The sequence below is a fragment of the Eumetopias jubatus genome, unplaced genomic scaffold (assembly GCF_037043125.1).
Source record: "Eumetopias jubatus isolate StellerSeaLion01/CBP00866 unplaced genomic scaffold, mEumJub1_p1.0 scaffold_13, whole genome shotgun sequence".
NCBI classification, from domain to species: domain Eukaryota; kingdom Metazoa; phylum Chordata; class Mammalia; order Carnivora; family Otariidae; genus Eumetopias; species Eumetopias jubatus.
Window position 1 is genome coordinate 6,918,866 of NW_028274819.1, and position 11,784 is coordinate 6,930,649.

General features: G+C 52.7%; 2 protein-coding genes across 2 annotated transcripts; both read right to left on the minus strand.

Moving 5' to 3' along the window:
* Window positions 1-693: 693 nt before the first annotated feature.
* Window positions 694-3,021, minus strand: FAM89B (family with sequence similarity 89 member B). Its single transcript, XM_028118474.2, has 2 exons — window positions 1,914-3,021; window positions 694-1,518 (listed from the first exon to the last, which is right to left on the minus strand). The coding sequence occupies exons 1-2, from the start codon at window positions 2,211-2,213 to the stop codon at window positions 1,240-1,242; spliced, it is 579 nt and encodes a 192-aa protein (XP_027974275.1). The 5' UTR covers window positions 2,214-3,021; the 3' UTR covers window positions 694-1,239.
* An 89-nt stretch (window positions 3,022-3,110) lies between these two features.
* Window positions 3,111-4,422, minus strand: ZNRD2 (zinc ribbon domain containing 2). Its single transcript, XM_028118472.2, has 4 exons — window positions 4,352-4,422; window positions 4,103-4,254; window positions 3,888-3,972; window positions 3,111-3,491 (listed from the first exon to the last, which is right to left on the minus strand). The coding sequence occupies exons 1-4, from the start codon at window positions 4,368-4,370 to the stop codon at window positions 3,148-3,150; spliced, it is 600 nt and encodes a 199-aa protein (XP_027974273.1). The 5' UTR covers window positions 4,371-4,422; the 3' UTR covers window positions 3,111-3,147.
* Window positions 4,423-11,784: the final 7,362 nt, after the last annotated feature.

Genomic DNA, 11,784 nt, shown 5'->3' on the forward strand with positions numbered 1-11,784 from the left:
ACATACAGGCCTAAAGGCTCCAAGTGCTGTGGGGTAGCCAGGCGGCCTGTATGAGAGTTAAGGGCAGAATGGGAGCCTCTGGCACCCAATCACACCTCACCGAAGGTGGATCTCATGCCCTGGAGCGCAGGGCCCTGCCCCCTTCCCCCCGCCCCCTCGCCCAGGGCTTATGTGGCCTCTAGGGAGGTGTGGGCCAACGCAACTTCACCCCCTTCTGCCTCTGCAGCTGTTTCCTCCCACCCAAAGGGCACTCACTAGCTCCCGGGCCCTTCCCGGAGGCGCCTTCCCCTCTCCCGCCGAGGGGCCCCTAGGCCCGCTGGCTCAGGCCCACCCATTTCCTGTGCCGCCCCAACCCCGCCCCCACTTGGGGTGGAAAGTTTTTCTCAAGATAGGCGGCTCCTTCTCCTTCCTTCCCGGAGGACCAAAGCGAGTTGGGGATGGGCGGGGGGAGGGTTGGGCTCCCAGATCTCCGGCCAGAGGGGAAGTTACTCGCCCGCCGTCGCAGACCGCGGGACTAGCTCGGCCGGCTCCGCTTGTTCCCCAGCCCGGTCGGTGGAAGGAGGATTCGCACTCCGTCGCGGCCAGCCTTTCTTCCACTCCGGGGTCTTGGGCGCCACCTGCCGGCGGAGCGCGGGACCGCACTTTCCAGAAACTATTTCCCCGCCCCAGAGCCAGGCATTCAAAACACAAGAATGCAGAGAGAGTATTTATTTACCTATGTGCCCAAGAGTCTGGCCCCTAAACTTAAATATCCAGCACGGAACCTTGGCCCTCCCGGCCGTGGGTGGGTGCAAGAATGGGGATGCCCTGGTCTAGAGCAGTGGAACCCAGAGAGCAGAGGTGGGATGCCCCTGAGCCAGCAGCTGCCAATAGCAGCAAAAGGTGAAAAGGAGATGGGAACCAGGCACTCATCCCAATCCCAGAGACGTCGAGGGGAGTGCCAGATGCTTTGGGCCCCACCACCAGACTGACGGTTGGCCAAGCTGGGGTGCACACATGTGAGAGTAGAGGAGGTCCAGTGCCAGGGGCAAAGGCTGTAGCCCAGCTGCCTGCCCCAGTACTAGCTAACCAGAGTCAGGAGAGGGGGGTTGGCAACTTTGCCTCTGAGGGTCCCAAGGCTTGCCTTCTTGTGAAGTGAGGTGGTACAGGGGGAAGCAGGCACTATAAGTCTGAGTACCTAGTAAGGGGTGAGTTTCTGAGCCTTTTGCAGGGGTGCACTTTCCCCCCACCCCCAGCTCTTCAGAGGCTGATGTGAAAGGCGTCCTGCAGCCACTGGTCCCGGGCATTGTGTGTCTGGGGCACAGTGAGGGGTGGCGGGTCCGGGGGCAGGCTGGCATCAGGAGGCTCATCGTCATCAGACAGGCCAGCATCAGGTGGATAAGAGCTGTCTGAGTGCAGGGAGGATGACAGGTCCTGGCACAGGCTCAAGTCTTGGCACAGGTGCTTATAGTCTTGGATTGACTCGTACAGGCCCCACAGCTGGCACAGCAGGGACATGTCCAGCTGCCGCAGCCCCACCTGCAAAAGACTGAGGGTGGGCTGGGGTTGGGGTCCAGGCCACCCTCAGCCCTAGCCAATCTTCCTGCACCTTTCTAAGCACAAAGTTTTGTGGACAGCAGACGCCACCTGCAAGCTGTGACTCTAGGCAATCACTGTAAAATGGGGATAACATTTACCTAGGAAGATGGAATGAAATAACACGAAAAGAGCATTGAAAATACATGGTAACTATTGCCATAAACGGTAATTATAATCATTGTCACTATATCCCCTCTGACCCAACCGGCTTCTGCAGTTCTTCTGAGACTCAAGCCATGAGTTCCCGGTTCTGTGCCTCTGGCTGAGCTCCGCCCGGGGACCCTCACGCTCAGCGGCAGCCCTCCGCCCCGCTGGCCCGGGGCCCAGCCACTCACCATCTCCTTGCGCAGGGCTGCTAGTGCTGAGTCGAGATTGACAGGGCGACGCGGGCCGAGGGGACCAGCGGCGGGTCCCGCGTTGGTGGCGCCCGCAGCGTAGCGGGGCCCATCTGGGATGCGGGCCGCGCGGCTCAGTTCGTCGTGGATGCGGCTGCGCTGGCTGTAAACGCGCTCCAGCTCCCGCCACGAACCCCCGCTTGCGTTGAGGAGACCGCTGAGGCCGCGCGGTAACGGAGGGAGCCCGGCTAGGGCGCAGGCAGCGCCGCCCGGCGCCTCGGCCGAGGGCAGCCCATTCATGGCCCAGCCGGCGCGGACGGCGATGCTGCCTCCTTCCCTTCAACGCTCCGCCCGGGCCGCAGCCCGCAGGCCCCGCACCGCGCGGCCCCGCCGGCTGAGCCAAGCCGCCGCCCGCAGGCCGCGCTTTGTTCCTTCCCCGACTCCTCCGACTCCGCCCCTGCCCCACCCCCTTTGCATGGGCGGGGCCTCTCTTAAAAGGGCTACGGTGGTGGAGCCACACCGTGAAAAGCAGAGAAAAGGAATGGGGCAACCACAGGAAGGGAGCCAGGAAAAGGGGCGGGCGAAAATACCAAAAGCGGCGAACGCGGTTCCTTTAAGGTTCTTTTTCGCTCCCCCCCCCCCCGCAACAATGTGTTTAATTAATCTGCTCAATTTTAACTCCCAAGAGAAAGGATCTAACTCCCGGGGGTGAAGGATCAAGAGACTTGGGTAAGTCCATACTTGGTCCCTAACGGTCAACCTGACGCCCTGTCAGTGTCTCAGTGTCTGAGTACCTGGGCTGGGCATGAGGTGGGTCAGGATGATGGTATCAGAATGCTCAGGGGAAGGAGAAGGTAACCAAAGGGGACTGGAACCCAAAATCACACTCAAGGGTGGGAACTGAGCACTGGATGGCCGAGGAGGCTGCAGGGATGCCGCAGAGGTCCACCCCTCTTGTTCCTGCTTTTGAGGGAGGCTATGACCTCCACCTCAGAAAAAAAGTGTCACATAATCCTCTCCCTCCTCCCTCATTCGGAGTGGGGGAAACCAAGCACAAACAAGCCCAACTAATCTCTCAGGGCATCAAGGAGCGCAGACTGGTAGGGTAAGAGGCAAAGGTAGGAAAAAGGCGAGTGGAGCTGGAGCTGGCATGCACACTCAGAACCAAGAAAAGAACAAACCACACAAGAGGACAGCTGTTTTTCTGGACAGGGTTTTTCTCAGGAGGGGCCTCTTAGTGTTGCAGCTGCCGAAGGCTGCGCAGAGCCTCAGCACAAGCCCGGATTAGGCTACACAGCTGGATGCTAGTCTCCAAGGAAGCGCTAGAGCCCAGCTCAGCTGAGGCCCAGGTCAGCTTCTGCAGGAGGGCCTCCTGTGTGCAGGCCAGGACATCTGCATTTGGAGGCACAGCAGGAGGGGGTGGCCCCTGGGCTGCCTTGAGCCCTGCTGCAGCTCCCTCACAGTGCTCTGGACGGGGTACTGGGGGCTGAGGGGCTGGCCGAGAGCCCAAGGGGAGCTCCGAGGCAGAGGCAAGCTGGTGTTCCCGAGCTTGGGAGAGGGCAGCCTGGGCATTCAGAGCTAAAAGAGGAGAAAGTGGGTGGAATGGTCAGGAAGCCTGTCCCCCATCAGCCCTGGGCCACCTCCTTATTCCTTACTGCTCTGCTCTTTCTATGCTTGAGATGTTTTTCCTGCCCCTCTATAAAGTAACTCATCCATTTTCTTCTTTGTGCCAGAGTTATTTATGCCCTTGCTTCATCTCTCCCATCAGGACTATGCCCGATTGAGCTCAGACTCTTTATAGTGTCTGGCACACGGGTATTTAGTGCTCCTACTGAGTGAATGGTCCTCTCTAGAGCCGTAAAGGGAAAGTATCTTACCTCCGCCTCACCCAGACACTCCACTGTCCCCTCCCAAACCTACTGTTCCCGGGCCTCTCTCACCACGCAGCTTCTCCAAGCATACTCGGCCTCTCACCCGGATTATCTTTATCCACGTCTGAGTCGAGCTCCTGACAAGCCACGCAGTAGATTTTCCGCTGTTTGTCTTGGAGGAGGATCGTCTAGAAGCAGAGTGCACGGGGACACGGATGAGACGCAGGGCGATGGGGTCCAGAGGGGAGAGTTGGGAAAGGGCCGTGCGGCCTGGTCCGCGGCCCCATTCCGGATCCCACGTCCCGAGCCTCTCCTCACCCCGCAGTCCGCGCACGTCTCGCCCAGCATGCGGTAACCACGCAGCAGGTAGTCGCCCATGAGCCGGGAGATGCGATCCTGTCTCTCCCTTCGCGCTTGCAGAACCTTCGTTTCCGCTTCGGTTGGGGGCTCCCAGGAGAAATCGTCGGCTTCTGGGGGAAGAGAGGCACAAGAGACAGACGGGTCTTGCCCGAGTGGGATACCTCCTGCACCCCGCAACCACAGGCCCCCAACAGCCCAAAGCCTCACCAGCACCGTTCAGAGCCATGTTGCCGTTGTCGCCAGTGGGCTCACCGGACGTGACGTACAAGCAGAGCGCTTTCCGCTCGGCTCCGCCCCCTCCATTTAGGCCTAGGATGAGGGCGGAAATGGCGCCTCTCAGACGTCAAGTTGCCCATAGTGGGGCGTGTCTGCTGCAGGAGACCCTGGCCTGTGGGCGAGCCCCTCAGCCAGAACCCGGTAGACGATCTTTGGGCTGGCGGGCCGCAGGAGGGGAGTCTCCGGGGTAACGCCGCCCGGGTCGCAGGACCTGAAAGTGGCTACGCGGGCTCGCCCTTCTCGCCCGCCGCAGATGGAGAAGACCACTTGGCATGAGAAATCCCCTCTGGCCTCCATCTCCCCTTGGATTTCCCTTTCCGCACAGGTCAGACCCGGGGCAGGCGGGGCAGTGGCGTAATCAACAACACCCTTGATGATAACAAGTGGTCCCTTGAGCGCTCGTACAGCCTATTCAGTCCTCAGTGCTTCTCACTTCCACCGGCAAGGCAGGCCAGGCGGGGGTCGTTCTCCCTTTCTATACCTTTCAGCCTATTTCAAAACACCCTCACCCCCTTCTGCATGTTTGGAGGCCCAGTCTGCCGATCCCCTTAACCCCAGGGCCTGGGACTGACGCGAAGTGCGCCCCTCACTTTTTTTTTTTTTTTTTTTGAAGTTTAAGCCCCGAAAACGCTGTACTGGGCATGCGCAGGTCCGGGTCCAGCAGTTGCGGAGGGATTCCCGCTGGATGGTGAGATTGAAGGACCTATAGTTATGCTTATGACCGTTATGCTTTTTTTAGGTGGGTCTCTTAAAATTACTAGTGCTCCCTAAACACTGGCCTTGATTTATCCCCCCCTTCCGTGTTCTTTTTCTTTCCCTTATTAGATTTGGAGAAGCCAGATGGGGCAGACAATGGTGCCCAGATGTGCAGCCTGAAGTGCCTTAAGGCGGTACACCTAAGGGCAGGGGAGAAGGAGCTAGGATTTAGACCCTCTTAATCTCATTGGCAACCTCCTTCTTTAACTAGACAGCATGTGCTTCTGCATTCTTACCTGAAGATTGAATGCCCTCCTCCTGGCCCCATCTTCCTTCTACATAGACTCCCTGGAGCAGCCGTTTTCTGACCCTTATTGCCGCCTGCTTACTTGGAGAGTCCTGTGCCCCTCTTCACTCTCTCCATCTACCGGCAGGCTCTTGGGCAGCAGTGTTCCTGACTCAAGGCCTGACCCCAGGTCAATTCCACCAAGCTGACTAGAGGAACTCTTGGACTCTAGCCAGCTTGTACAGACCCTCCAGGTCCATACTGTCTTCAGCTCCCAGCCCCATCCTAAATTCCTCAGTGCACCCTTCTGTGTCATCATCATGGCCAGTGTCCACTCGGCCAACAGCTTCTTCTTCCTGGCACCAACTAAGACCCTGGCACTCATCCTCCTGTTTAATCCCTGTCATTTACTCCTCATGACAGCCTTATCGGGAAGGTACTACTGTTATCCCCATTTTACAGAACAGGAAACAATAATTCTTTTAAAACATAAATCAGGAGACACCTAGGTGGCTGTTGGTTAAGTGTCTGCCTTCGGCTCATGTCATGATCCCAGGGTCCTGGGATCGAGTCCCACATCAGGCTCCTTGCTTGGTGGGGAGCCTGGTTCTCCCTCTGCCTGCCGCTCCCCCTGCTTGTGCTCTCTCTCTCTGACAAAATAAATAAACTCTTTTTTTAAATCAATCAGTCAATCAGAGGGTGCCTGGGTGGCGCAGTTGGTTGAGCATCGGACTCTTGGTTTTGGCTCAGGTCGTGATCTTGGAGTGGTGGGATTGAGCCTCACATGGGACTCTGCGCTCAGCTCCCTCTCCCTCTGCCCCTCCCTGCTGTGCTCTCTCTCTCTCTCTCTCTCTGTCAAATAAATAATAAATAAATCCTTAAAACATAAATCAGGTCATATCACTCTTTTGCTCAAAAGTCTCTGGGATCTCCCCATCACACTTAGCCAAAAATCCAAAGTCCATTCTATGGTCTCCAAGGTCCTACAAATCTGGCTCCTGGCCCCCCTCAACCCTTCCCCCCCCTCCCTACAATCCCCTCCCACTACTCAACAGAATTCCCATCACCTTTCTCCCCTCCAAGCCCCTCCCTTGGACAAGGCACAGGCCTGGAATCAGGTTGGCCTGGGTTTGATCCCGGATCCGCTGCTTACTGGCTATGTTACCAGGAGTAATTCACTTCACTTCTCTGGACTTCAATTCCTCATCTGTGAAACCAGGTCAGTTATACCTACTTGGCGCGGTTGCCGTGAGGATTTAGTGAGATGTGAGGAAAGAGGTGGTAGGAGGCCATTGACTCCTAGTCTCTCGCATGAATGCAGTTGCAGCAAGCAGAGACACTACCTTGGTTCTGGACTGTCTTTTTCCAGGATGTTTGTATAGTGAACAGCCTTGGACAGTAGAGATAACTGGCTCCCTCTAGAGCAAAGGGCAGGCATACTTACTGCCCATTATAAAATACCCGGATGCCCCAAGGTCAGAGTTCCTCTACTATGACACAACTCAGCCTGTGTGTAGGCATCCATATGAGTCCACCTGCCTTGTTTGGCGAGACTTGAGGGTAAGGGGAAGTGACAAATATGCTCATGTTCATAACACTTGGGTGCTGTGAGGACGCCTGGGTGGCTCAGTTGCTTAAGCAACTGCCTTCGGCTCAGGTCATGATCCTGGAGTCCCAGGATCGAGTCCCGCATCAGGCTTCCTGCTCAGCAGGGAGTCTGCTTCTCCCTCTGACCCTCCCCCCTCTCATGCTCTCTCTCTTCCATTCTCTCTCTCTCAAATAAATAAATAAAATCTTTTTAAAAAAACACATGGGTGCTATGAATAATAACGTCTTTAATCTCTGCCTTAGAAGTCTCACGTCTTCTGCCAGTATCCATGAAATTGTGTCACCATAACTTGTTTATTTGAAAATAGGGTGAAATGAGTGATTTGAAATAGGGTGTTTATTTGAAAACAGGGCTAAACTCTTTCACAGTTCTTGATTGTTTGGGCACTGAGGATGAGATACTGACAGAAACACGGTTTTTGGTATGAGGAAGTATGAGGACCTCATGCGTTTACTAACAAGTTTGGAGGGAAGGCCAAGGGAATCAGCAGTACACACGTGGACCAGATTATATAATCAACCAAGCAATAAATGGGCTTCAAATTTATTTCCTGTTCGTGAGAACAAATTGGGGAGGTAGTTGCCGGTGGAGAACCTGGACGTAGATTCAAAGTCAGCTGCCAAACGTCATCCAGGTGGTTGCTAACTCTCCTCTGGGTGGGACAGGGGAGTGGAGGGGTCAGCTTCAGGTCTGCCCCATTGTAACAATCAGTACTAAGACTCATCTGGGGCATACAGAAGTTTCTATCCCCTTTCGGACAGCACACACACACACACACACACACACACACACACACACACACACACACTAAACCTGAATGGAGGGAAATTTACTACCACTACGGACGAAAACCAGATGAATCATTAGAATTTTGCTGGCTCACTTGGGAGGTGAGGGGAAAGACATGTGCTGCTTGTTAAGGAAGAATAACAACAGCTGAGCCATCTTACAGCTCAGTCCTTCCTACCGTCTGTCACGCCAATCTTATACCCACTCCAAGATGACAGTAAAAGGTCTCAGTTTTGTTTTTTTGTTTTCCTTCCAGTGAGTCCTGGCTGCTATAAGGGAGCTTTATCCCACCCAGGGAGACTCTCTTGAGACAGACCAACTCCCATAGAAAACCACGATGAGTCATCGATAACTCTTAGGGTTCTTATTGTCTTAGTTTGGGTTTACGACGCTGCCTAAGGTGACACAAAGAGATCTAGTTAACTTCTTGTGATCAGCTCCACTGTCATAGAAAACGCTCCTAGCCCTTACATTAAAACCAGGCAAAAACAAGATGTCATTATCACAGCGAGATAGAAATAGCCTCTACCAAGGTAGACTCCTTTATTGTGCTTCTTTTTTTAAATTTTTTTAATTTATTTATTTGAGAGAGAGAGAATGAAAGATAGAGAGCACAAGAGGGAAGAGGGTCAGAGGGAGAAGCAAACTCCCCGCCGAGCAGGGAGCCCGATGCAGGACTCGATCCCGGGACTCCGGGATCATGACCTGAGCCGAAGGCAGCCGCTTAACCAACTGAGCCACCCAGGCGCCCTCTTTTTTTTTTTTTTTTTTAAAGTAGACTCCATGCCTAGCATGGAACCCAACGTAGGGCTTGAACTCATGACCCTGAGATCCAGACCTGAGCTGAGATCTAGAGTTGTACGCTTAACTGACTGAGCCACCCAGGCGCCCGTCAAGGTAGTCTCCTTTAAAAGAAAAGTCACAGCTGCACAACTCCAGCCCAAGTCCTGACAGACATCTATAGAAGAACACTCCACCCATGGGGCGCCTGGGTGGCTCAGTCGTTAAGCGTCTGCCTTCGGCTCAGGTCATGATCCCAGGGTCCTGGGATCGAGCCCCATATCGGGCTCCCTGCCCAGTGGGAAGCCTGCTTCTCCCTCTCCCACTCCCCCTGCTTGTGTTCCCTCTCTTGCTGCGTCTCTCTCTGTCAAATAAATAAATAAATAAAATCTTTAAAAAAAAAGAACACTCCACCCAACAATAACAAAATGCATATTCTTCTCAAGTATACATGGAACATTCTCCAGAATAGACCATATGTTAAACCATAAAACAAGTCTCAGTAAACGTAAAAGGGTTGAAATCATACAGAGTATGTTCTCAGACCCCAATGCAATGAAATTAGCAATAACAGAAGGAAATTTGGGAAATTCACAAATATGTGGAAATCAAACAACACACTCTTAAATAACTAATGGGCCATGGAAGAAATCACATGGGAAATTAGAAGCTTCTTTAAGATATATGAAAACAAAAACACAACATACCAAAACTTATGAGATGCAACGAAAGCAGTGCTTAGAGGGAAATTTATAGTTGTAAAATCTTATATTTAATAAGAAAAAAAAGACCTAAAATCAATAGAAAATAGAAAAAGAACAAACTAAACTCAAAGCAAGCAAAAGGAAAGCTATAATAAAGATTAGAGAAAATCAACTCACTTACAAATTAGTTCATTGAAAAGATCAACAAAATTGACAAATCTTTATCTAGACTGACCAACTCAAGCCCAGCTTAGCCAAAGGGTATGAACCTTGCAGCTCCAACTGGAAAGCAATGTGGCTGGGGTTGCCACGTCAAGGAGTCCCCAAATGTGAGGTAGATAACGTCAGTGATAGTAACCCTACCCAATAGAGGGTTTTGGATGGTAACGTTTTCAGCTAACTGGAAACGAATCACAGCTGACTAGTCGAGGTCACTTATATAGATGCCCATGCTAATGGGCTTTATTCTCTAATGAAACTGACAGGAATCAAGCTGTTGATTAAGCCTGCATTGCCCAGATTGTCTCCATTTCTGCCTGGATCCTTCATCATACCAGACATGGCAACATGTCCACCAGCATAGAGGGGGGACAAAGTAAAGGACTCTGTGCTTTTTTTTTTTTTTTAAGATTTTATTTATTAGACAGAGACACAGGGAGAGAGGGAACACAAGCAGGGGGAGCGCGACAGGGAGAAGCAGGCTCCCCACTTAGCAGGGAGCCCGACGTGGGGCTCAATCCCAGGACCCTTGAATCATGACCTGAGCCGAAGGCAGACGCTTAACGACTGAGCCACCCAGGCGCCCCCAGATTCTGTGCTTCGGGTGCAGAGGCCAGACATGTGATTCCTGCCGACGTTCATCCGTTTGTCCTGGGACTAGAGAGGCCACAGTGTATGCAGTGTTGCCCCTGTTCACTCCTGAGGGGTTGAATACATAGAACCTCTTACTCCTTCTTGAGGCTATCGGTGGTGCCTCACAATTTTTTAGGTTACAGTGGTGCTGCTCCAGTCCAATCAGCCAACTTGGGCCACATTATTGTGGTTCTTGAGATTAATCTGTGTTTTGTACTTTCCGGATGATCTAGCAACAGTGCAACTTTTATCCCAAAAGCTACTCAACAATGGGCTGATAGTCTAGGTTTTTGGTGGCCCTTTCAAGCTCTCTATCATCCACAGGCATGTGGTACTGTTGAGTATTGAAGTAGCCTCCTCAAATATAAACTCAAAAAGCACGCAAGTCTTGATCTCCAGGTTGTGAGTTCAAGTCCAACATTGAGGGTAGAGTTTACTTAAAAAAAAAAAAAAACACAAAAAAAACCTCAAAAAGATTTCTGACCCTCCATCCTGGTCCACACACCTCAGTTCAGCAGTTCAATCACTGAATGTGGCTGTCCCCAGGATGGAGCCATCTCCCCTTGGCCAGGTCCTTTGTCATGATTAGGATGAGAGGGGTGGAGTTTAGATAGACCAATTTTAAAAAATTCCCTGGGGTGCCCGGTTGGCTCAGTCAGTAGAGCATGTGACTCCTGATCTCAGGGTTGTGAGTTCAAGCCACTAGGTGTAGAGATTACTTAAAAATAAATAAAAATTCAGGCTTCTACACTCACCATTCCTGGACATATGATTCTTTCTTTTCCCTAACACTAGCCCCAGCCTGCTTGGTGCATCTCCTGGGTGGCAGCTCAGTCAAAAGGGGGCCTACAGGGCTCCTGGGTGGCTCAGTCGGTTGAGTGGCTGCCTTCGGCTCAGGTCATGATCCCGGGGTCCCGGGATCGAGTCCCACATCGGGCTCCCTGCTCGGCGGGAAGCCTGCTTCTCCCTCTGACCCTTCCCCCTCTCATGCTCTCTCTCTCTCTCTTTCAAATAAATAAATTTTAAAAAAGGGGGGCCTACAATTGTGGTTCAACCACCTAGGTGCCCTTGTTGGGACTTACATGGTCCAGGATCCTGAGAATAACTGGAAGGCTCAGTGTGTACACCTCTCTGAGTCCCCATCAGTGACCCACATGCAGACTGGGGGGCATAATGAGTCTCTGTAAGTTTTATAAAAATGCCCTTGTCCTTCTCGCACCAGACCCTTCCAGATGAAAGGTATAAGAAGGGAATGACTGGGAAAAGGTGATGTTCTAGTTACTGGAAGAGAACAGATTGATTTTGTAACAATGGAAGAAAAACAACCACCTGGCAGTTGGGAAAGGAGGACCTCAGACACAGGAGGCATGGAAGAAGGAGAGACATTCGTAATCTTTGCCTTTCCAAGCCACCTGGAACCTCCCTTACTGACGAGAACATCCTGGTCCAACTCTCCCAAACTGTCGCAAGTGCCTTAAATTTAGCTGACTGCTGGGCCTGCTGTCCTCCACTAGACAGCTCTGACCCTGATTTGACTGCCATTCTGCTTAACTTTACTGAAAGCCTGGAAGCGGCAGGGGGCGGCTTCAGCTCCAACATTTCCCACGCAAAACACCCGCCAACACCAGCAGCCCCAGGCGTCTTCCTC